At 35.9% G+C, this 26,364-nt stretch overlaps 1 protein-coding gene across 1 annotated transcript in view; it reads right to left on the reverse strand.

Annotated features, from left to right (window-relative positions):
- Window positions 1–9,144: 9,144 nt before the first annotated feature.
- KLHL4 (kelch like family member 4) overlaps window positions 9,145–26,364 on the reverse strand; it is a 45,701-nt gene continuing 28,481 nt past the window's right edge. Inside the window, exons 4-11 of the mRNA XM_075054589.1 lie at window positions 25,915–26,111; window positions 22,543–22,755; window positions 21,280–21,466; window positions 18,014–18,238; window positions 16,321–16,483; window positions 13,338–13,550; window positions 11,533–11,704; window positions 9,145–10,812 (exon numbers count right to left, since the gene is read on the reverse strand). Of these exons, the coding sequence (XP_074910690.1) occupies window positions 10,753–10,812; window positions 11,533–11,704; window positions 13,338–13,550; window positions 16,321–16,483; window positions 18,014–18,238; window positions 21,280–21,466; window positions 22,543–22,755; window positions 25,915–26,111 (1,430 nt within the window). The 3' untranslated portion in view covers window positions 9,145–10,752. The remainder of the gene's footprint in view (window positions 10,813–11,532; window positions 11,705–13,337; window positions 13,551–16,320; window positions 16,484–18,013; window positions 18,239–21,279; window positions 21,467–22,542; window positions 22,756–25,914; window positions 26,112–26,364) is intronic.

A 26,364-nucleotide genomic window follows, 5' to 3' on the forward strand; every position in this document is an offset into this window, starting at 1 on the left:
TGAAACAGATTCCAAACACAACGTCGCTTTCTGATCTGACAAAATTATTTAGTTGACAGGAAGAAAACAAGAAAAAAGTCTGTAATGAATACTCTTGAATACTCATAGCTTCATTGCTTCTGCTTTGCTTCATGGTCCTTTTACTTCAGTGCAGTAAATCACCAAATGAGATTTTTGTACTGCATTTTATTGTATTTAAAAGATGAAATGGAGTTTGAGATGTTCCTCAGAGTTCTTCTAATCTATTCCCTCTTATTTTCTTTTGGGGGTTGTTGGTTGGGGTTTTTTTTCTCCTACTCTTTAGTGTCTGTTTTGGCTCCTGACCTATTCTCTCCGATCTTTCTCATTTTTATAGAATATTGTTAATGAAGTGTGTACAATGTTGCTTGGGAAAAACATGCCACAATGATTTTTCTTTATTTTTAAAGTGTGTTTGATTCCATCTAGCAGCTGCAGGCCCCTTTTTTCACAAAAGAATCTGATTACTGAGTGTGATTAAAATGAATTTTTCTTTATATGGTGAACTGTTTTTCCCAACTGTGAATCTGACAAGCACATGTTTTTCTGAGTATCAGTGTAATACTTAAAGTTGTAAAGACACAATCATCACAAGACTTTTTATTTACTATTGTTCAATACAAACAGTGTAGAGTGAAAGAAACTAATGAGGTCTTTGATAATCAATTCTTATCAGAAATGTCTTGGGCAGAATGTGGTTTTTCAATTATCATCAGTTGTTCAGTAGCTGTACACATAGGCGCTTTTTTTTTCATCTAGAAGTGCTGATTTTATCTTTATTTTAAGAAAGATTAACTTACATTTGAATGCTTGAAATTAAAACTGTTCTTACTTGGACTGCTTTCTTGCCAACTGGCATTATTTTATCTTGCATGATTTTACATGTAAGCACTGTCATATAACTATTGAGCTAAAACTTTAGAAGGAAAAACTCAAAGGTAGGAAAGCCAGGCAATTGGCATGTAGAGGTTTGGGGAATTTGAGGGCAGGATATTTGTTTTTAAGGAGTCTGTGAGAATAGAAGAGCGGGTAATGGGTAGAATAGCCTAGCCATTCTCTAGGGAAATAATGCTTCCAAATTTTGCAAGAAATTGGAAGAAAGCTCCTGACTGGCGATGAGAGGGAGGAGGGGAGAGGGAGGGAGGGAAGACAGCCCTTGAGACTGTTAATGTAAACAGTTGCATCCAAATATTAGCTCTAGCTTTTAAAAGGGACCAGTTGGAGACTGAGTAATTTGGGAAGATAAGGCATTGAATCTGTCTGGATTTTTTATCTCTTTCCATCTCTACTGCTTGTATCCCAGAAATAAAGTGTTTGGGGGTTTCTTTTGCCCCACAGTTGTAACTATTGAGGCAACATCTTGGAGGGTAAGGGGGGAGGGTGTCCTAAAAAAGCAAAAGCAAACTTTTCCATATAATGTTGGTGGTTCATAACAGATCTTTAGTACATTTATGGTGTTTTAAATTGCCTAGATAGACCATAGTCAAAAATGTAGGAGCTTAGACTTTTCTTCAGTTGATAGAACAAGTCAGCCAGTAATGAATAGTTATCCCTTTGATTAAAGTATGGCAGAGGAAAGGGTAGTTTTCAAGTGGTGTTATACTTCACTTTGCCCAAGATATTTATTTTTTTAACAAAAATTTATTTAGAGGTGTCTTATAAACTGCATAAAGTTGATTGTAAGCTGGTCTCTATTTTCTGAAAGAAATAATTAATAAGCTGTATTTTTTTTTAATGTTGTACTTCAGAATCCCTTTCCAAATTCCAGAAGTGATATCATTGAATTGTATATTAAGTTTAGCTGACAGGGAGAAATAATTTGTATATATAAAAGCAAGTTGCAGGTCAGTAGTTTTACAGAGAGGTAAGATGAGACAAAACTGTTGGAGAATCCCAGAGAAGTTGCATCCAATATCTGGGAGCAGTCTCTCTGTTCACTGATACAGAGGAGGGATGATGCCCTGCTTTATACCCTATAGCAAGAAATGTTAGGATTACCTGAGGTTTCCTTACCTTTCATGTAAAGCACATTGTATCCATCTCTGTCCTATTTTCATGACTCTCCTAGTGTGGAAAATGGGGAAACAGAAGAAAAGTCATTTTGTATTTATGGTCTTAGCATTTATGGCCTTGTCTTGCTTAGAAAACATGTCCCTTTTAGAAAAGGCAGAGATGTATAGATTATACCCCATCTCAGCAACTGCATCTTAAATGTGTCTGGGTTAAGGTAGGGAAAGGTGGTGTGGGCTAGCTGGCAACTTGATGTGGGCTAATGGGCCAAATGGAAAATACAGGCTTCTCTTCATCAGTCTGTCCGTATGTCATTGGCTTTTCATGTTGAGCCTTTGCAACTAAAGAAATGGTTTTCATAATTTGTGCTCAGCAAAAGAAAAAACAAGCAACTTTTTCAACCTGTCAAAACCACAGGACAGGCACAGGGCCAGCAATACCAACTGTTGCATTGGAAATATTTACAAAGGTGCTGTGCTCTAACTTTGTAACTTTGATTCCAAAATTACTCTTAAGAGGTCAGCAGCTTGTGTGTTTGTGCACATGGCGAGTATGGGAACGGAAGACAGTTTCACTAAAAATGTAGTAGGTTCCTGAGATTATGATATTGGGAAGAGTTTATTCGTATTTAAAGGATAAATATTATTACAAGGTAGCCTCATATTGCCTCAGTAAGAGCCAGGGTTTTCTAAAAAATTGTCACATATCACCATCTTCTGAGCAAACCCTGTATTGCAAATGTTAAGCCTAAACTGAATTCATGAGCTGCAACGGCCTCACTGTACACTCAAGCAATACAAGAAAACCTCAGTACTCAATACCTGACTTTTCAAGACCTAGACTATGAGCAAACTTGTATCCAGTTTACTGAGGAAGAGGACTCAGATTATTAAGAAGTGTGTCTGTGTTTAACAGGTTCATGTCTTCCCTGACTGAAAAATTCACTGACAAACATCGAATAAATTCACAATGAGAAAAGACTATGTAGAAAATGAAGTATGTGTGACCCTGTTGATAAAAAGATCTCATGTTACTGCACAGATTGAAGAAATGCTGACAAAGTTCCTGTAAACTCTGAATGTAGGCTATTCAATCCTTGGTTTCTGTAATTCTAAAACATCTAGCACTGATCAGTTGAGACTGTGGTTTAGTGAAACTGTTTTGTGCAAGAAATGAAAAATTAAACTCTATTTTTGCCTATGTTATTTTTCTTCATATTTTCTGCATTGCTCAATACTACAAAATGTTCTCTGGGCTATATATTTGGCAATATATTACAGGAATATTGCAATATTTTTGTAATAATCTATTTTGCAATAGAATAGAGAGATGCTTATGATGCTTTAAAGGTTGAAAATGATGTGACCAAAGGCTAGCAGTTTTATAAGTGCACGCAAATTAAAGGGGTTATAGAAAACCAAGAGGAAAAAAATAACAGAAAACACATACAAGGAAATTACTTCAGGTTGCCTCATATACAGAAAAACTGAAAACAATATGTATATGAAATTGTAACATTCAGACGAAAGGTATATTTCTAGAAGAAAAGAGAAAACCTAGTTAGAGACAAAAGCCTTATACATGTGTTATTTTGTTAATATACCTATATATCAGTCATATATTTGTTCTGAAGGATGCTTCACTCTCAAAGGAAGGAAAACAGAGGACTGCAGTTAAAGTTAGATGGTGTTCTGTTGATTGTTGTGACTTTTACTAGATGTAATTTACTGCAATTTACTTGAATTCTGTTGTGAAATTTATTCAGGGAAAGGGACAGTCTCCTTTTACCAAGTTTATCTATGGAACAGAAGTTAAAGCAATAATCTGCTAACAGAGTGTCAGTCTGTCATCTGACAATTCAAAGGCACTCAGATTTGTTATTTTATCTATGTAGCAAGGTTGTGGGTTTGTTTTGGTTTGGGGGTCTTTTTTTCTTTTTCTTTCCTATATATTTTTCTGCCTACATCTAATGAAGAAGAGAATGTGGAGGTTGCCTCTTGAATGGATCAGAGAATGCCACATAAATTACAGACACAAGAAGGCATAACAAAGGGTAAATGTAAGATGGAGAAATCCTGCCTTGAAAAGCCGAAATTCTTACAGTCACCTAGATGATATTTTGGGTTTGTATTCAATCTTACACAGTCTTGCCCAAAATTATCCTAGTCTTCATATCCACTGCAGAAATATTTGGGCTAAACCTTAGAGTATTTTCTTAACAAGTCCTGTAATTTGAGACTTTTTTGGACATTGAGTTGATTAAAACAGATTCATTCTCTCACCAAAAAGGACAAATGGAGCTGAAAGTGTCTTGTATTAAACTTCGTGCTGGACTAACATGCAAACACGCTTTTCAGATAAAGGTTTTCTATTATTAAGTATATAAAATATTAATCTATACTTTAAATATCATATTTTAAGTATAACTGGACAGTCGTTCCCAAATGAGTTGTCCAAGCAATAAGTGGTGGATATATTTTCTTTTCAGTCATATGTGGTTGGCTTGTGAAAATCTTCATAATGTGAAGTTAATGCCATCCTCTTCTGTATGCTCTGTAAACGTGATTATTCGTGTACAAAAGAACAGTGTTTTTAATTCTCTCTGTATGTAGAATTGTGATGGGGAAAAAAATTCCTCAGGGATGTGGGCATGAGGAAGAAAAGGTATGTCACCTTTAATGACTCTATGTGTGAATGATGTAGTGGAGCTTTATTAAAAAGTAGGAATGGTGGAATGTAGCATTTTGTTGTCAGGTTTCATTGGCAAGAGATGAGGTCAGCGGAGATCTTAAAGATAAAAAGAATAGTTTTACTGTGAAAAAAAGCAGACCTTCATTGTTTTGAGGGGAAGTGGCAGTGAAAGGATTTCTGTTCTGATAAAATTCCCCCTTTCCTTGTACGAGGAGATAGGGAAGAAGAGGTGAGGCTCGAATATCAAATGTAGGTACTCTTAGCATACAATGTCTTAGAAATACTACATCAGTGGTGACTATTCCAGAAGTTCAGTTTAATCTCTCCAGGAATTAATTCTAATCAATAAAATGAAATTTCCCCACGGGAAGGACCCACGCTGAAATGTACAAATAAATTCATTGCAGTTTATTTAGCATGCAATTTTTATGACATTTGAGGTCAGAGAAAATGAGCTAATTTCAGTGCAGGATTTTGCTTTTGAGGAGTCAGATACTGAAGCCCAGGTATTTAGCATGTATTTAGCATCATGCACCCCATCTCTGAGTGAGTCTAGGGTCAGTTTGGAAGCAAATAAATTACATCATGTGATAACCATGTACAGAAATATACATGTAGAAAGAGACAGGATTAACCTCACATGACACTTCACTGGTTCCCTTCGAGGAAATTACCCTGGACATTCCTTCCAGGCATGCACAACCAATTGTCTCCTTTCATGTTAAAAGATTTATTTTCACTCTTCAACCAATCAAGCATGTACTGTAGTAAAGCTGGTTTTGTAAGTTCCTCAACCAAGAAGGCAGAAAAAAGAAAAGATGGCAGCATCAGCTAGTTGAAGAGGTAGCTCAAATAAGCTTCAAATTTCTATGAATCTTGTTGGCTTAGTGGAGATACTGTCCAAAACAGACTAGCCTGTTAACTAATCAGGGTGTTGAAATAATTGGGCCTAAGTCCTTCCCTTAATGTATTTTTTCTACTATGGCATCAGGGAAATAATTTATTTTCTTTTCTGTGAGAGTTGTAAATAGCTATAGTACTGCTTTCCTACCTTATAGATGTGTTATGAAGATGAATGCTCCAGTAATGCAGTTACGTTACTGAAAGTAACATTGCTAAAGTAATAAAAGGGATTTTTCTGGGCTAGTTGGTTCTTTATGATATTTATGCTCTTTGCCTAAATATCTCCTACTGGTAGATAGAGACATGATAGTGGTTAAGCTGAACCTTCAGTCTTTCCCAGAATTGATTTCATGGGGTAAGCTGTATCCCTGCTTCCCATACATTACATTATATAAAATATCATTGCTGGTCCAGTTCATGTAGGGATTATCAGCCAGTCCAAAGAGCAAAAAGATGGTTTAAGGGCCAGTGCTTAAAAAGAAAACAAGCACAATGATTTGGGAAAAAAAGAAATAACACAATAATCATTCTATCAGTGAGAGTCAAGATAAAAAGCGCAGAGCAGTACAAGGTCAGAGATAGGAAAGGATGGCTCCCTCCCACACTTTGCAAGCCAGCCAGCTGTGTGTGCAGCTGTCGGGGTACCTAAAAAGCAAAGATGCTACATAACTATTGCACCTACTCATGTTTGGAGAAACAGAGGAAATGTGAAGGGATGACACCTCATCAGAGAATCTCTCTAGCATTTCCTCTCACCTAATAATGTCTGAACTTCTCCAAATTCTCTCCAGTTTGCTTTTCTTCTATCTTCCTGTTAGGTGTCCAATTTCCTTTTGTGAATTGCTAGTTTCCTTTCACATAATTTTTCACTGCTGTACAAATAATATGAAAGAAAAAAAAAAAAAACTAAAACAAACTTTAGTACTAAAACCACCGAGGAACTACTTTCTCTAGAAAATTCAGTTGTGCCATTTTATTGCTTAAATTCAATATATGCTCAGATTTTATTTTGATGTTTTGTAGCACTTAAGATTTTAAACTCATGGTAATTTTTGTCATCATTTCATCCTAAAATAGATTATTTTGAAATTAATTCAGGATGTATGTGTCTAATATTATTCTTATTCTTTAGAAGTTGAAATTAACTTTCATATCAATAGTTCCAAACAGGGTTGGCAGCTTGTGCACAATCTGATTCCCAGCTGTACAGTTGCACATAAAAGTACCGTGTAAAGAAACAGATACTTGATCACTTCTGCTTTCCATGGCACCTTAATAGCAGATCTCTTAACACCACCTCTTCAGGTAGAGAATGAAGCTTGAGTTTTGACTCAAGGAGAAGGACATGCAGAATTAGTTCTCCACATGTGGTTTTTCAATCCATTCTTCCCCAAGCTGACTGCTTTAATTTATAAGCTTGCATGCAGACTGCTCTCTGACTTTTCTTTGCTTCACACCCTTCCCGTCTTTTCCCATTTACCTTTACTTCTATTTGTCTTTGTATTGTTTCTGTAACAAGATACGGCCTTAAACTTAAAATTTAGAAAGTGTACTAGTTACCACAGCCTGGCCATAGAAATTAGTAGACTATCTCATCACATTACACATACGTGCAAATATTCACATACTCTGCCTCAGTGGTTGTGGTTCATGGTAGGAAGAGCTACTGATCAAACTGATAAATGTGTCTGCATGCTGCAAGCTAAAAGAATGCTACAATTTTTTTTTCTTAGGGTATTTTTTTAAATAAGCAAACCTCATGACACAATTTCTTTAGAGAACAGTAAAGAAATACATAAAGTGTAATTTTCTTCTAATACTCTTTTTGAGACTTTATTAAACTATGGAAATGGCAGTATGTTTAAAGATATGCTTAAGGGGATTATTTATATCTAGGTGTTTTTCCTAAGTGTCTTGTTTACTGACAAAGCATTTAATAAAATTTGCGAGCTGAAGGAGGGGACAAAGACAGGAGAATTCTATGTCATCTCTGCAATCATAACATTTGCAAGCCAAGCAACTCTCAAAGGCCGGTCTTGTGTGTTTGCATTAAGGTACTCACCCACCATTTCTGTTCTTCAAAACTGACCTTTTCTGTGCTCAAGTCTTCATTTTCTTTCCTTACTGTAGGCTTGATTAGGTTTTTAGATATGGCTTTATATTTCGTGAACTGCTCTACTAGCCTAGGACCCCTGCCTGCTTTTTCTCACTTGAGGCTGTGTGCCTGTTTGTACCCCAAGCAAACTTCAAATTCCATGCAAAGCCTCGATGAGAAAGACCCGCTGGTATTGGCAATTTATCAGTGTCTCTACTGATGTGCCTCTTGCACATATCTTGACATTATTTGCACATTGTATAATTTGTATCTCAGAGTTTTAAAAATGGGCATTCAATAGCAGTGCTTTCCAAACAAGAGCAGAATAAATGAGGTTATACTGGGTACTGGGAACAGTAATGTGCTGTTATAGGAGAACATGAGAAAAGCATGATTTTAGAGCCTGAGTGATAAGCAGTAGTGACCCTCTCCCTCTGATCCACACAAATCTTTATTTATTGTATAAAAGAGTGCACATGGCTGTTGCATGACCAAAGCAGGAATGGCAATGAATAGGGCAAAAATGTTGGTATTTTTATTATTAATGTTTAAAAGTTAACATTTGCTGCAAAAAGATGTTCTAGGTAGGTGGTCAGACAGGTTCCCTATAGGACAGGGGAGAGAGAGAAAGATAAAATTATCATCTACCTCATATTCACAAATGTCTTACTGTGCAGATGCACTGTCAATCTTGGTGGTTAGCCCTCTTGCATTTGCTTCAGATTATTGATTTGGTGGGAAATAAAAATACCTTCTTCCTCTGATGTGAATCTTCCTCTGTGTGGGCCTGTGACCCACTAGCTGGTGTAGGGTTTGTTCCCTAATTGCTTGGCTCTTATGTTGTTTTGTGTCGGTAGGGTTTTTTAGTGGGTTTTTTGTTTGTTGGTTTTTTTCCCCCTCCACAAAAATAGATACAAAAGGAAAATAGTAATGAAATAAAGTTTCTTTCCTGGCCCACCAAGCTAGCAAGAGATTTCTGTGTTGATCTAGAAATCCACAACAAAATTAAGGTAGTTCTAAGCTGATACACTGCTAAGTTTCTATTGTAGGGCAGCCTCATGTAATGGCTGCAAAAGAAATCATCTTAAAATGTAGTGTACTTTCAGCCCTCTGCAGGTAATCAACTCAGGTTGCCAAGGGCTGGGGTGTGTGAGCCCCTTTCATAGAAAGGACATCCTGACATAACAGTGTTGATAACTATTTTTGACTCAAAGAAAGAAAAAAGATGAATTTTGTCTAAGAAGAAGTGCTAGAAGGAAGGTAAATTTTAGTTTATGTGGACCAGATGCAGTAAGGACACTAAGACAGGATCTTTTCTTCTTTTAGAGTACAGAAATGAGATTGATACTTCTGTGTTTTCTATTCTTGAAAAGATGTAGGATAAAACCCACAAAGTTGTTAAAATATAATCTAAATTTTCTTAGCAGAGAAAGTAAAGTTTATTTGAATGTAGCATGCTATATATAAACATAACTGATCTTTAAAGTTAAAAATGTTTTTCCTTTTATAAATATGCTTATGAGATTGCATCTTTAGAAGCATTCATTAGGATTATTACTATAAATTTTTTAAAATAGCATATTGCTGAATTCTGAAAACACAGTATTCTATCAGGAAAGTTAGTCTACACATTCAGAGAATTTTCATCTCTGTCCTGAATTTTCTGATACTGACAAAACAACAACATAACAAACACTAAAGTAGATACTGTCCAAATATTGTGCTTTACAGCATAGAATATCTTACATACATTCTTTTTCTAAAATACACTTTCAGCATTTAAAATGATTTTAAAAAAATGAAATTAATGTGAAACAAATCAAAACCTTCATTAGAAATTGGCACACAAAAAGAAAATATCATGCATGTGGAATATTATATGCTCTTTTCAGGTGATTCTTTTCCTGTTTATTCTTGATTCTTTACATTCCCTTAATTTCAAATAAAACATAAACATGCTTATTATATAATTGGTATATAACATTACACAGTGGATATGGGTTTTTCTTACCATATTTCTACTGTACATGATAGAAAGCTGGTAATCTTCAGCTGAGGTCAAAGATTGTCATATCAATATGATATAAAAATTTCATTTTGTTAGTTATATTCAAGGAATGTAATTATCTGATTGTTTTAAAATTTAATGCCTGGTGATTATCCCAAGAATAGCTGAATTAGTTTAACGCAAACTGACAGATGGTTAGTGGGCAAAGACAAGTCCATGAATAACCTGACACACTGATCAGCATTAAAATATCACATATCTATGCACTGTGAAAGTGATTGGAAATTATATTAGCATTGTGTTTTGACAAAGAGATTTCTTTCTGTTGGCACATACTTAGTAACATAAAGATACTTTAGCCCTACTATTTCTTAACTTTCACTATTCAATTTAATATACTGCTAAAAATGGGTATTCTGTCACAGTACTAGCAATGCTGGAGGTTGAATAGCAACTAAATTCTCTGCTTCTCTGATTTGATTTTAAAGTTAATCTAGTAATTTAATTTCTGAATATAGAAACAAAGTTACTTCTGCAGAGAATATCCTGTTGCCAGTGATATTTATGGGCAAATATTTCTTTCTGTGCAGTTTGCTGTTGAAGGTGTTTCTCTTATTCATTTTCATGTACTTAAAATATAAAAGCTCTTTTTATAAACATTAGCATTACTGCCAACATAGAAAAGAAAAAAGTTTATGAAATCTTATACATCCGTTTATCACTTTACTACTGCATTTTATAAATAACAGATACTTTTGTAACAAACCTGAACCATTTAAACATATTATTGAATTTGTATGTATTAGGTATAATAAAATAATTCACTTATGCAAAATTGTCTGATTTTTGGAATGCAGGAAGACGCTTTTGTGCTCTAATATCATAATGGCTCAGAGATAAGTATTCTTTATAATGGCGGGCTGCTAAGATGTGTATAGTCTGTACTACTTTCTGGAAATATTTCTTATCTTCCTGACTCAGCCTTCATGAAACTCCACTCAGTTTAGTTTCACAATATTTGTGGTCCTCAGGGCAACTTCACCACAACAACACATGCTCCAGCCCTTCCAATATTGACGGGAACTTCCTAAAAAAGAAAAAAAGAAAAAAAAAAGAAGGAAAAGAAAAAGAAGGAAACATTTTTAGTAGACTCCTATGGATAGGAATAGAAGAAATTACTTGCATATTAAAAGGAAAGAAATTTGTTTATTCAAACTTATGTACTCTAAAAAAATTGGATTTAACGAGGGCTCTAAAAACAGAGTTTTGGCTTTTGGGGGTAAGGCTTTAGCAGCTGCTGAGAGTTACAGGAGTGTAGGCTGGTGTCCTTACTCTTAACTTTTGTAAAAGGCCTTCATATCTTATGTTCCAAAACTATGGACTGTGTAACTACAAAAGGATCTTGACAGTTTTAAATGTTACTTCTTGGTCTCAATGGTGACGGCCGTAAATGTGAACTATTGAAGTGGCCATGCCTCCAGCAGAGGGTATGGCTGGTAAGCACCTGCCAGCTCTAACAACGGTACGGTGCAGCACTTCAAGCACAAAATGCTTTGGGCAACCTGGTTCACTTGCCCATGTGCTGTCTCTACCCTTTAGTCTGAAAAATTTTATACGGTTATTTCACAGGAGAGGCGACCAATATTTTATACAGGCTACAGTATTACTGTATCCTAATATATCGGTTTTCACAAAACCAGTGATAATTTGGCAACATAAACTTTTTTGGTTTGTCCGTTATTCAGACAGAATTCTTCCTAACTGTAGGAAGAATTCCTATTATTTATTAGGCAATTCTTCCTTTTACCTCTGTCCACTCGTTATTTTGAGCATCGTAGGACTCCACAGTATCCAGGTACGTATGGCCATCATAGCCGCCAACAGCATATAATCTGTCTCCCAGAGGACAAATTCCAACAGCATCCCGAGGTACACTCAGGGGGGCCACTGTTGTCCAAGCATCTGTTTTTGGATCATACCTAGGATGTTTTATGATCAAATTTAGAAAAATACATTGTAGAAAGACATTTCAAATTTAAATTACTGTTATTTGCTTATTTTCTCCTGTATTGTAGTTCAGCTTACACCATGAACTAGTACAGGGAATTATGAGTAACGTGCTTAAATATTTAATTTAGCCACTAGAGGGATCTTCAAGCACATGAAAAATACCCATATTTTCCCTTTTTGAGTAGTCTCTCCATTTCTATCAGATTAAACAATCATTACATTTTATACATAAATGAGGCCTGAGGGAATGATAGCATGGCCATCAGTTGACTCAGCAAAGTTAATTTCAATATATTCTTTTTTCTTTCTCCATAAAGATTATTTTTTTCCTCCTTCTTGTCAGAACTAATGTTTTCAGAAAATTTCACTGTAAAAGAAGTTAAATATCTCATATAATTTAGAAAAGTTTGTAGCACAAAATGCATGGCAATATTTTACATCAGTGTTGATTTTATTTCCAATACATACTCAGTCAATTTCCAACATAAATTCAAGTGAATTCCAGGGTAGATCCAGCTTTATACTGTCTAACTGAGAACAAACCTTAGCCATTGTTATTCACACCAGGGAGTTGAATATTTGCTCCCTTTTCCTTTTTGTCCCCAAATGACACAAGAGAGTCAATGGATACCCACGGCCCATTAAACAGCCAGAGGAGTTGTCCTCACTCATTATGTTCCCTGCTCACCCAGGGCTCAAGTGTTTTCTTGTCCTCCTACAATGTACCACATGCCACCACAGTGGCAAAGCAACATTTGACACACAATACTTCTGTGTCTGAAAAAGAAGTGTCCAGCATTTGCATTTTCTTAAGAACTGTGCTTATCAGTGGAGAATACAAAAATGAGGTTAAATAAGGATCAGATAAACAGTATTTTCATTTTAAAAGGTAATTTGAGAAATGGATATCAAGCCAGGATTTCACTGCTTGCAGCTGTGTGCTACCAAAATCATTAAGCCAATGTATTGATTTTTATTATTTAATTTTATTGTATTATAATTTAATTTTAAAGTGTGAATTCAAGCAGAAGTAGTTTGCTTTGACCATGTTTACTTTTTTTTTTGCTTGCTAAATCAGACCCTTAGCATAAGTTTTAGCCAGATTTCTTACAGTAACAAGGCTGTTTCTATCAGTCTCTTCCATCAGAGTATACCTGTGTAATGACTACTGCCTGTTTGAGTATGTGATATTTATTATATTTTTAACCTTTTGGTCAATATCAGCCAAATTATTGGAGGAAGACACAACTAAAAAGTATTTAGTTCCTACAATATATGACACAAGTAGCCCAAACCTGGGTTTTGGCACTTGAGAAATAGAAAGGTCACATGCTGAATTTGTCTTGCTTGTTAAGGAGTCTTTACCTGGCTCCTGGGCAGCTCAAATAGAAGGGAGAGCTGCGAGGAGTTTGCTTCTGAGGGTTAATTATTTTGTTATCACAAGAGCATTGGAAATCAGTTATTCTGCTCAAAATATTATTTTAAAAAGCATAATATGTTTTACAAACATAACATTCCAATTGTGAAGAAATTTCCATTGCTGATACAAATTATTTTGTATTTCCTTCCTGGAATGTAAAAAAAAAAAAAAAAATTCCTTACCTTTCTACACAGTCGGAAAGTCGAGAGCAGTGGTTGGAAGCAGGTGCATCATGACCTCCCACAGCATACAAAAATCCATTATACGTTGCGACACCAACGCCCCCTCTTCTCTTGGACATCGAAGCACATATACTCCACTTGTTTGTGTGCGGATCAAAACATTCCATTGATTTTAAGCAGGAGCTCCCATCTCGTCCACCAACAGCATACAGTCTGGGATAATCACCCACAAGAAGGCAAACAATTTCAGTCTTTAGTCTCTCATTTTAATAGGAACTTTATTGGGTTAACTTCATTCAGACCACTGTAAAATTATCATTATGCCCATTATTTGCTATCTGACAGCTACGCTCTGGAACTTTCTTTGCACAAAGGGTTTTGCATGGTACATGAAGGAAGTTACATTCTTCATTTGCAATGTAAATTTTCAAGCAGCCACATATGAAAATTAATCTTAAAAATGCATGTGAGCTTCTTGAAATGTGAGCTATAGATTGAATTTGATTGAAAGATGCTATGTATGTTTGAAACATATGGGTAGTATTCCCTATGACAGGCTTATGGAGTATTTGACATCTTAGTATTACATTAAACATTTTTCCTATATGGTTAATATGTAAAAGAACTTCATAATATCATTATATATCAAAAGCATATGTCAAAAAAGATAATAAATATATTTTCCTCAATGGTTGTATTTAAGAAAATCTGCTGGACAAAAGTTACCATTCAGGTATGTCATCTTGTCTGTCCAGGCTAAAGGCACTTAGCAAACAAGTGGAGATTTAAACCAGCTGATGTTGAGACATGTAAGAATAAATGGTGGACATTAAGAAGCGGGGGGGGTGTGGCTTTTTTCAATGCCTGTCAAAGCGTGAACTTCTTTTGTATTTCAAGCTAACTTGGATGCTTCTAGGCTATGATAGTAGGCATACTGGATATAATAGCAGAAGCGTTTAGATGTTGAGTGTGCCAACTGTTCAGGTCCCTTTCAAATCCTGGCTATTACTTACTGCCATGAAATTGAATTTATGCAGTGCAACTAATTAGAGACCTCGGCAACACGTGGACTTGTCCAGAGTAAGTCACCTAAAACAGATGAGTTGAATTTTGCTTGAGACGTGCCTGTTTTTCTCCAGTGACTGGAAAAATTTTTAGACCACTCTGATGTATAATTTAACTAAAAAATTCTTGACCACTGTTAGAATAATACAAAATTTCTAGCGCTCTCTTCTAATGTTTGTGAATGGAAGACAGACTTGAGTTCGGTTGTGCAGTTTGTTGCTTGACCCATAAAAAACTTGAGGATTTGATTTGTTTTCTTTTCACATCATGCCATTAGATACAGACTACTTGTTTACACAGCTTTCACAGAGAGAGGAAATCACTGTATATACAAACAGATTGGTTGGGATTTTTTTGTTTTCCGAAACGTGTCTAGAAACATGGTAGTGTTTCCCATTCTCTAAGGAAAAGAACAAGTATACCATTATTGATTGGTGTTTTCAATAGACCATTTATTGGTCAAAAAGTGTTGCTCCAGAGAACTTAAAGTCTTTTCTGGTGAGGTTGAATAGAAAAAAAAATATGGTGTGACTTAGGAAAACAGGAAAAGGAGAAGCATTCTGCTTGGTTAGACCGCAGCAGTAGCACTGAATGATGGACATTTGATCTCAGCTTCCCCTGGTATGCCAGAAATTACATCACTAGACTAACAGACGTGATTTAAGCCAGGCTGGAGACAGCTTGTATCAGGAGTGATTGAGAACAGAGTCAGGATCAGGCTGGATTTCCTCTTTGACAAAGTGGTTTCCTGCATGTTGCTGTGGAAGGTACCAACAGGAGTTTCTGGTGAAGTTCATGCTGAGAACATTTCCTCTGAGATACAACAGGGACTTGAACGGGCAGTTCTGCCTCTCTTGGACTTTTGAGTTAGTGATTAAAATCATGTCATGTTTGAATGCAAAACCTTGACTTGTGTGTGAAGAAGTTTTGCATTGGCAAATACCTGTTTGCCGACATCTTTGTTTCTGCTCTTTATCCTTCTCTTCCTCTGGAATTTAAGAAGTCAACAGGGAAGCCAGTGATAAAGTTTCAGGATAAATGCAGTTGTCTGCCTGCCACTGTAATACTCCCGGCCCCTACAAACTGTCATGGCTAAGAGCTTTCCACAGATTTAAATAAGAAGGAAGGCAGGCTTAAGCCACAGTTTCCAACATACAAAAAGGTGTAACACACTGTTCATTACAGGTTACACAGTAGATTTATGCATATGTCTGTTCCCATGTAAAAGTGCTTGAGTGGCTTTAGTGTCTTAGGAGGATGTTTAAATAAGTTTTGAAAACCTTGTTGGGAAAACCAATGTACAGTGAACACATAACCTCAGTGTATTTAAGCAATAGATGAAGGACAGAACAAATTTGGGTAGGATAAGACTTACAGAAGGCTGTTTATTCCATACCTAATTATTAAACTTGTCTTTCTCTCATTGAATACACCATATACCTTTAACCTTTTAAAAATTATTCTTGATTGTGAATTGTATTTTAAAATTGTAGATGCCTGCAGGAGATGTAAAAAGACAGATGAATGACTGTTTCTGTACACGTTCTTTCAAATAATGCTTCCTTAGACATAGTAATTTTAAAATGTAAACATAAACTTGGAATATTTTTTTAAAGTAGCTGATTTTATATTCCCATAAGTTATATTCCAGGCAAAATTCTGATATGCATGTAATAACATTTTCAAATTGCTGTAACTTGAAAGGGCTGAAATATGTTTAAAACATGACTGCAAGTTTGAAAACAATTTACCACACAACAGAGGAGAAGCTTTCCTTTCTTATTTTTGTGCATTATATTTTCTTTTTGTTTTCTGAAGGTGATTAATTACTGTAAGATTGAAAAGAAAATTTAAGAAACTGTATTTCCAAGGAAGGAAGCAAATGAAAAACCAAAGAGAGTTTTTCCTGTTGACATACTTGCTATTTAATGCTGCAACCCCTACGGTGCTTCTAGGGGTTGACATGCTAGCAACGTAATTCCATTGCCGTGCTTGTGGGTCCCATCTTTCCACGGTATTAAGGTAACTCCATCCATCATGGCCACCAACAGCATACATTGGTCCTTCAAGCATTGCTACTCCTTATAAGATAGAATTAGGAACAAATTAGAGCATCTAATAAGTTCAGTGACCAATCCTGTATTTAACTTCATACTTTAATTCCCTGAATGCAGATAAGCAATTTCAGCTGGTATTAAACTATCTAAAAGCTGCCTTGTCATTTGGTAGAGCGAACAAAGATAAACAAAATACATCATATGCGGTGCTTTTCTGAATAAGCATTATCTTTTGCCAAAAGATTAGAGGAAAGCTGCTTTAGTTCTGATGCACTGTTCTTGGACTTTTATCTCTTCCACTTCTGTTGACCTTGTTGAGACAAATTTGAGCCCCTAAATGAGAAACAATGCTGTTCTTTTAAAGAAAGGTAAAGGTTGAGCCAGACAATGAAAAATATGCCCAAACCAGCCACCTATCCTTATTCTGAGCCAGCTGAAGCTCTGTGCTCCTGCTAGCATGAAGCCTGAGTGGGTGTGCAGCTGGCTGTCCTTACTAGCTGAAGTACCATAACATTTTAATGCCTGTAAGGGGAACACACTTTTGGATAAGAGCTGGCCTGTATTTGCTGTCCTTGGGGCACAGGAGAGCGAACTTGGCTGTCTCTGCAAAGCTCGGTGTGGACATATGCTGCGTGGTCGTCCCTCTCCAGAGAGAAGGCCTTTGGTGCCTCCCCTTTGGGCAGCTGCTGCTGCCGCTGCTCTTTGCTTCCTTTGTTAGGTAAGGCAAAATGTTTAAATCTGACTGCTTAAAAGTTTTCTAAATCTGTCTTTTCAGGCCTAAATATACACGGCCTGATTTTTTCAAAAGTGCTAACTCTCCCCAAATCACCCTGAAGCTAATAGGAGCTGTAAGTGTAAGGCAGCTTTGCAAACCAGGCTGATGCACAGAGAGAGGCCTAACTTTGGGTACTCAAATTTACCGCTGTGTCCTACTTGTTGGGCAGAATTATGCCCCGGCAGTTGGTAATTATAAAGGCTTCAATGAGAATTATTTAATCTGTTTTGTCTTCTTTCCCTTTGCTACCTACTAGTATTTGCTTTTATAAATATGACAGACTAGCCGGTAAGAATCTTACACTATATGTTCTCCACCGAGAGGTAGAAAAGGTCATACAGGCCACAAAAGTTTACTAAATAATTCTGGATCAATCTTTTTCTATTATTAATTAAAATAAAAATATTCTATGCCATTTTAACTTATCAATGATTTCAAGCAATACCTGTTTCTGTAAACTTAAGAGAAGCCAGCTTTTTCACAAGAACTGTGATCTATAAATCATTCAGAAATCACCATATTCCCTCCCTTACAGTCTCCTCAACTGTAAACTTCTTTTTTTATAGGTCCAGAAATAAATTCTAGATTTCATATTCATATTATTTGTTCACTGTGAATGTCATAAAATTATGGCAATAGGCAACTCTGTCTTTGAAAAACATCTTCTACAAATATTGCTATGTTATTAAAAGCTTTAAAGTTATGTCAACAGTGTTTGCATCAGTCAAAATTCGTTTGTATGTGATGCAAGGTATTTACAAAGAAACAGCACCTCTTACCTAGGCCATGTCTGTGTGTTGACATAGGAGGCATTATAGTCCAAACTTTGGTGATAGGGTTGAAACATTCAACAATGTTAGAAGTTTTCAGACCATCTCTTCCTCCCACAATATAGAGCTTGTTGTCAATTACTGCAACTCCAAACTGTAATCGTCTACCGTTCATAGTACAAATTTGTATCCAACTGTTAGTCCTAAGGTCATATTTTTCAATTGTAGTGGTACCTGTTAAAAACGTAAGTATTGTGAGATAGCCATGAACGGATGAGTACCCAGCAGTCAGTAGTCGGTACAAACCAAAACATTATTAAATTGTAAAACATTGAAATTCTGTGTGTGGAATTTACTGTGGCTCTTTGAGAATTTCAGTTACAAAATTTGCACCTGGTGAGAAAGCTGCATTAATTGCATGCATATATGATTGTCAAATCCGTGAGAATAAACAGGGGGCAAGAAAATGCAGAATTAAATGCCACAAATTTTTTTAATGTTGAACATTGGAGAAAGGTTAAATCAGTTACTTATTTAAATATCATGAGGGTAGGGTTTTTGTGGTTTGATTTTTCTTTTTTTGTACTTATAAACATGGTATGTCACAACTATATACTCTTTAACCATGTTTCTGCTTAAATCATTAGTGATATCAAAACTGGAAAATGTATCCACATGTCTGTCTGTCTTAGGATTTGGGCATGCATTTTCATGAATAGTTTGGATATTTTCATTTTTATGATGGAGACGGGCAGAAGACTGAATTGTGTGTAAGTACACACTTGGTTCCCACAGGTAGCTTCCCTGAGGTTCCCCTTTGCAGCAGCCTTGCAATAACTGCTTGTCTGCTATAATACATAACCTGTATTTTCAATTTTTTCAGGTCACGGAACTTCTAGTAATGTTTTTACTGCAACTATTCATAAGGCCCTAGCTCTCTGCCATTCAAAACTGACACTTTTCCATGCACTGGCTCCTGTCAGTCACTCAGCAGCCGTAATTGCTCCTTTGAGACCTGATTCAGCACAGTGGGGACAAGGCTGAGTAACAACCAAGGTAGAAGAGACAATTGCCAGTTGCACATACAGTGCACCCTGGAGCTCAGCTTCAGCTCAACTGAAGGCAACCAGATGAGAAAAACAGAGCTGATTTCCTGCCTGTTCTTTGACTGGGATTTGAGACTAGAGAAATAGTATTTTGAGAATTACAATAGGCAGTTAGTGGCTAAGGAATGATTTACAACAGCAAAACAACATGCAATAAAGCAGAAAAGAAAAGCAGCATTTGGTTTAGAGATCATCTACTATACTCGATAAATTTAGTGAAATAAGGGCTTATCTCATGATATCTTTTCTCTCCTCTACATGCTTTTCCAGATGCATAGACCAGGAAAGAAACTACCAGATCCATCTGCAATAAAAGAAAGAAATTCTACTTTTTCCCCTTTCCTGTCTCCTTTTATTCTGAGCAACTAGATTTCTTTGACTGTTCTTTCCATTTTGTTAGCCTGTTTGCTCTGCTTTGCTTTGATTTCTTCTCATTTATTCTATGCTAATATGTGAGTGCCCCGAAGTTCTCAGTTTCAAAAGAAGTATCTCACGCTAGCTAAAAAACAGGAAAAATACATTAAGGTATACAGTGTGTTCATACATACCCTATAGGCTGTAATTTTTACAGAGGCTGGAAGGTAGGTTTTGAAAGTTAGTGTGGTTTAGGCACACTCACATTTTTCAAAATACCAGCCCAAAAGTAGCTCTTTGATCTTCTGAACATTTGAAGTTGAGATTTGACTTCATATACCACCTGAGATAAGCACAAAGCCAAACCTGGCATTCCCTGAGAGTTTTCTTTATCACAGAAAACCTATTATTGCCAGAGGTGGTAGTTACTCCCTCTCAGAGCTGTTCTTCCAGTGCAACATAGTCTCTTAGGTGCTGTTTCCTTTATTTTACAATCCAGCACAGGCTCAAAGTATGAGTCAGAGCTGTAGAGGACAGCAGGGAGGAGAGGAAGTGCTGTTCTTCTTAACCATCAAAAGGCAAAAGTTCAAACAATTGGCTTTATTCCAAAGTAATAAGTAAAAGAGGCACCAACAGGAAGTGCAGATGTTGACTGAAATAGCCCTTTCTTTGAATAACCTTTACTGAGAAAAACCTATTAGAAAATTTATTCTTAGTTTCATGGAAGTTAGTTTAAAAATTACCTTGAATTCTCGGTTGTTTTATATAATTCATAAATTATCACTATCACTAATGAAACTATACTAATTGCTACAGTTTAACTTCATTTTGCTAAGTTGTCCTAAGAATGAGTGTTTTCATGTTGTGATGTTGATGAATGTGTATTTTGCACTTGATTTGATTGCATAGAGATAGTAAGGTAGCACTGCAAGATCTCTCATATAGGAAAACTCAGTCATCAGCAACTTTTTGCAAACCATGAAATGGATTAGCTTCTTTGTGATTCTGTTAAAAGTGAACTCACACAGCTAAAAGTTCTACTGTTCAGCAAGTCGCTAGACTTTAATTATAGTTCTTTGGCTCCAAGCTGTGGGTTTGAAGTTAAGGTTCCTGTACAAAATGATTTAATATACTGCCTACTAAAGAGAATAGTGTAATGTGTAAAGCTGTAAGCTGATTGCAGTTGTGAAAAATCAAATAATAAAAAATGGAATACATTTATAACATTTAACTTTCAACTACAAAGCTGCAAAAAACCTGTGTATGAAGTCCTGAAAAAAAGCTGCACTTACTGTTGCACTCATGGTAAAGTACAAATCTTTCCATCTGAAATTTTATAATAAGAATTGATAAGCTTTAGCTAAGAGTTCTCTATAGTTTAGTAATGCTTTTTGGTTTTACTTTCCTCTTCTTTAAAAATTTTTTGAGCCTTCTAACTTTTGTCAAAAAATGGAGCACAGGGTTCTAAAACAACATTAAACTAATCTTGAAGTATTTTGAATATTAATTTTTTCTTCTGATTTGTAAAGTCAAACTATATACACAAATTCTTGCAAAACTTAATTTTAAAATCACCATCTGAATCAAACTTCTTTAGTCGGCACTCCAAGCTGTATGTGTATCATTTACAAACATATGATTCTTGCAATAAGAAAGAACATCTAACACATAGGATTGTGCTCTGTGATTTTTTTTTCCTCTTTTTCATCCCTAAATTGCTCTTTTCCTAACAGAAATCTTCAGATGATTGTCATATATTCTCAGGGTGTCTGGAATACAATTAATTAATAGAATTAAATTAATTTCTGAACTTACCTTTAGTGGCATCCATACCTCCTACAGCATAAAGTGCGCCCACTGTAGATTTTCTAGGTTTAGTTCGAGGACTCTGCATCATGGACCGTCTTTCTGGTAGAAGATGGTACTTCATAGCCTCCATAAGAAGTTTCTGACACTCTAGGTCGTCTGCAAACATGGGACTATTTTCTAGATCGGCTAGTAACTAAGAAATGAAAAGTGAGGGACTTACATATATCTAAATCATCAAAATTGTATGTACTTTAGTAATTTGTTGCTACAAACACTCATTTTCAGTTCACTACTCACTCAAGGTTTGCTGGAAACTCTAATGCAAGCAAAACACTTAAAGACTTTTTGTCCTACTTTTATATTATGTCATCTTTGCTTTATTTTTTCTGAAAACTTTCTTTTAACCTTTAAAGAAGGTTAAAATTGTGAATGTAGTACCACACCCTCTGAATGCAAAACTCCTTTTGATGTGAGTATAAGCAAATCTAACATATAGTACTTGACGTCTCTATGAGTATTAGAATATATTAAATATATTTTAAATATAGTAAATATTTTTAAATGAAATGTATATAGTATTTTGATACTTAATCCAAAGTTTAATATTTGCGGCTCCAATCATGGAGATCCATAAAGTTGCTGTAGTGTCCTGACAGTTCCGATATTCCTATAAGCTCTTCTGATGAGATATACAGATACTTCTATGACACAGATACAACAGTGTCAGCTTACTATAAAACAGTACGTCCATCTCTGGAACTTATTCGATGAAGTGACTCTTTCAGTCTTAAACGACAAGTAACGTCAATGGTCAGAATAGGCAGCAATAATCTAGACCCTTTTGGTTTTGTCTACTTTTTATGGCAATAAAGAAATAAGTATTGTGCCTTATCTGTCCTGCAGTTCGGTAAATCTAAATAAATATCTTTGTAGGGTACCTAAGTTTCTCTGTTATTAGAAGAAAACTACTACTGTTGCTAATCAACAAAGAAACATTGTACTTTTGTAATACCGCTTGACTGACATATTTATAGAGATAATTTGGAGACTAGTAATTACACTGGCATTGTGGGATTTTTTTTTTCATCTGTGTTTACAAATAATAAACATATCTACTCTAGAGTTAAAAAAAAAAAAAGGAAAAAAAAAACCACCAAAAACCCCCAGCCAAAACCAGACCCTTTCCGCAGAATTCTTTTCTCTAAATGATGCTTGAGGCAAGCATTTCAGTTGCTAGTAAAGTTCCCTGTTAGCCCTTCACGTTCATACCTGGGGTGGAAGTAGAGGCAGTCTAATATAAGAAAGAAGCATTCCTAGGTCTCGTTGCCGGTTTTGCAAATCATGCCTCACCCACATCATTAATGCCTGGAATATTGCTTCTTCGTCTGGAACATTGATGTCATCGCTAGACAAGAGCTTTGCAATTTCATTAGCAGGGAGCAAAAGAAATTCCTGGTTTTTTATTACTTCTGTGAAGTGTTCCTAAAAAGGAAAAAAAGATATCAATGCACTGATGATTTTCACACCTTGAAATAACATTTTCTTAGATAATGTAGGCTTTGCATATATTTCATTCCTGTTCTGTTCTAGGGTATAGAGAAATGCAATATATATTCTAAAGATGACTGAATCTCCTTCTACCCTTTAAAGGAGATTTGTGTTGCTCTTTGCTGCCTTACTCTTGCAGAACTGAAGAATAATACTCATCTTCACGCTACCATGCTTACAGATGTGTTTGTCAGGCTTCTTGTCAGTATGTCCCGTCTTAGGGATTTGTCACTGAGTTTTGTCCATCAATGTGATCTTAACACTGCAGCTTAATAGAAACACAATTTGAAGATATAATGTGTATCTTAAGAAAGCCAAGTGGGCATTCAAATAAACTGTGTAACTTCTGTTACAATCAGATTCAAAAGTTTTAAGCAAATTCCATTGAAACCTTCCAATCCTTTTGCAATGAGCTGTGCCAGGCTTTGACTGTATGTCTCTGCTCTTAGTAGCAGAAAATATAGCAGAGGAAATTAAACTCATTTTTCTAACAGTACTTTTTGGGCAATAGAAAATTGGACAGGTCCCAACAAAGGGGTCTCAGTCTTTAAGCTATTGCTGTGATTAAACTCACCGGCTCCAGAAATGGCCATGAATATTAAAACCCTAGAATTTTTCAAAGGATTATTCTTCATAAAAATAATATATTGTACAGTCCAGTTACAACAATATTAGAATTGATATAAACATACATTAAGTATGTTTGCTTGTGCTAATTCCAAAGGAAAAAAGAAATTTTGTTAAGAGAGATGGGGTTTTCATGTTACTTGCAAAGAAATGCATGTAGGAATTCATGTCTGCATTTGAAATATTAATTTCCATTTATGTACCTGGAAGTAATATATCTTATTTGGGAACCAGACTGAAATAGGGCAGATGAAGAAATTTTAGTAACTGATACTTGTATTATTTGTTTTCAGTAGTTTCTTAGCTTTCTGTAACTGTCTTGAAAAGAGTACCAAGGATGCAAATATAGAAGTATCAGTGATTAAAGGAGATGTTAACTTTGCTCTGTTATGCATATCCTGCTTTAATATTTTGTGACATTCAGAGAATAGGAACAGGAAGGCCAGTCCACATTTAGTTACAAATATAGCACAAGATGTTTATCAGAACAAGCTCTATCTGCACAAAAAGATACCAGGCAGGAAACTGTTAATACTTTGCATCAATGGCTAAAGTAATCAAAGGGAAAGGTCTCCATTGTGTCTGTTTTTATTGAATGGATGTAGTGTTTATAGCTGATTCTTTTCTGAAAATATTTAAATACTACTAGCTCATTTGAATGGTCTCTATATTCACAGTACAACTTTATAGTCTTTCCCCTAAGGTACAGTTTTTCAGGTGGTTGAGGTTGGCATAAAACAAAACAGAATGTTTTATTTATCCTTTTCCACAACATTTGTGTTTGTATGTGTTGTTATGATCTCTTATTCTCCAGAGTTTTTAATATCACTTCAAGGGTTTAAAAGCAAATTTCCCTTAAGGTTATTTCAAAGGGGTGCAGATTTCCTTTTCTGTCTCTAAATTGTCAGTAGCTGCAAACTTGGTAGGTGGTTTTATGACATGCAAAGTCCTCTTTCGTGGCAGCACTCTCAATCTGTGTTGCACGCAAGATACAGGAGGTGGTTCTAGAGGTGGAAATGCTCGTGGCTGTTTTCAGGAAGACATAGAGTAAAGCCAATATACACAATACTGCTCAGTCTCATAGATTCATCACGGTTCTTCACATTAGACAGAGTTCTTAAAGAGCCAATTGCCATTTCTGTGACACACAGCTTCAAAAAATAGTATAACTCCTGGGGAAGACTGGAGGGTTCAAATGGTTAAAAAAATCTACACAGAAAAGGCTCTCTTATTGTCTGACATCACAAAATCCTATGTCTAACCATATGATTTTATTTCAATTTTGCAGAAATCTGGACCATGAATTTTAAATGAAAGGTGATACCCATGTGCTGGGGCTGGTGGGAGAAAAGAGGCAACAGCAGAGTGGGGGAATTCCTGATTTTCGCCAAGTAAATGGTGTGGAGCAGCAAGGACAACACTATTATATAGCAGCTGAGGGAACCTCTATCTTAAATGCCCTTTTTCAAACCTTAAAATATAAAAGGAATTTAGATTGCTGCTAAACAAACCATTCATTAGTGTGACAGGAAGGAGCACAACCAGTGCCCTCAATCTGCACATGCCACTCTCATTTATTTCAGCATGTGGAAGTGTACAATCTCTTGCTGGAATGCTCTCAGCATTATGAAACCTCTAAACTGGTTTTGACATACTACGCTAATATTTCAAGCATAAAGCTGCCATGTGTCTCCTAACAAGTAGTTCTTTTTATATCTATTTAGCTGTAGCAATTACTATTCTTTTTGTGTTTAAAGTTGCTATAGCACATCTTGTTGCCCTGAATATTTATCCCTTGATTTGGTTTCACAGCAAGCTATCTTGCTTCTCTGTTTCCCACGCTCTGAATATTCATTTCTTGCTTTGAGCCAGAGGAGGATTATGCTCCAGTCAGGGATGTGCTGCTTTTTAGCATTCCAAATCGTTCCAATACTTTCTTTATTTTGGGTCTTTTTATGTGTGTCTCACCTTAAAATCAGCTTTAGAATTTTCTTTGTGTTGAATCAAAAGCATAAGAATGGGCTATTGCTGTTTGCCTCTTGACATTATCCATGTTAAGGCCCTATTACATTTTTTGGAAGAAATATGTACCAGTCATACTGCAAATTTAAGTTCAATAAGTATATCCTTCTACAAGGCAAAACTCTGAAATGGAAGAAAATAGAACTGAATATTTCTTTTTCTAAGCATGCTTTTCTCTCCTTCCAATACTTCTGTAATGGTCACAGTTCTTAAATTTCCCTTTGGAGACTGAGCTGGGCAGAGATGTCCCTGCAACAGGGACTTCCCAGAACTGACCCTGCCAGCAGAGGAAGGGCAGAGCCACGGCATCAGCCCTGGAGAGAGCAGCAGCCCTGAGCCCTGCTCAGCTGGCTCTGCTTCACCAAAGCCCATATGTTTTCCAAGAGAGTATTCACACTTGCTGTTAATATTATAATTGCAAAGCAGTTAGATTGTTCATCTTACCATAGTGTATGTATGTGCCACCTTCAGGAGCTCTGTGCAGCCCTGAGCATCTCCGAAAGAGCGAATCCCCAGGCAGTTGGAAGGATGGAGCTGCTTCATGAGGAAGTTGCAGCATACCTCAATAACCTGGGATAGCTGGAGAAGACAAGCTGCAGCTAGCAAGCTTTCTATAGTGTCTTCCTTTAACTCTAGAACACCTGTGCAGTTTGCATGTAGGGGAACAAAAAAGTTTTCAGTCATTTTCTTTGTATTTTTATTATTTGAAAGCTTCCCACTCCCCAGTTTTTCTCCTCCTCTGAAAAACTTTGAAAAGTAGTGACCTGTGATTCACAAATTCATTGTCCTTTCTTGCTGAAGGATTCTTTAAACATATGTTTTAACAGACTTAAAGGATTTGGTAGATTTTTAATACAATGATTGGAACATTTTTATTGAAGCTTTAACAGTATT

This window comes from Buteo buteo, chromosome 22, assembly GCF_964188355.1.
Source record: "Buteo buteo chromosome 22, bButBut1.hap1.1, whole genome shotgun sequence".
Lineage (NCBI taxonomy): Eukaryota > Metazoa > Chordata > Aves > Accipitriformes > Accipitridae > Buteo > Buteo buteo.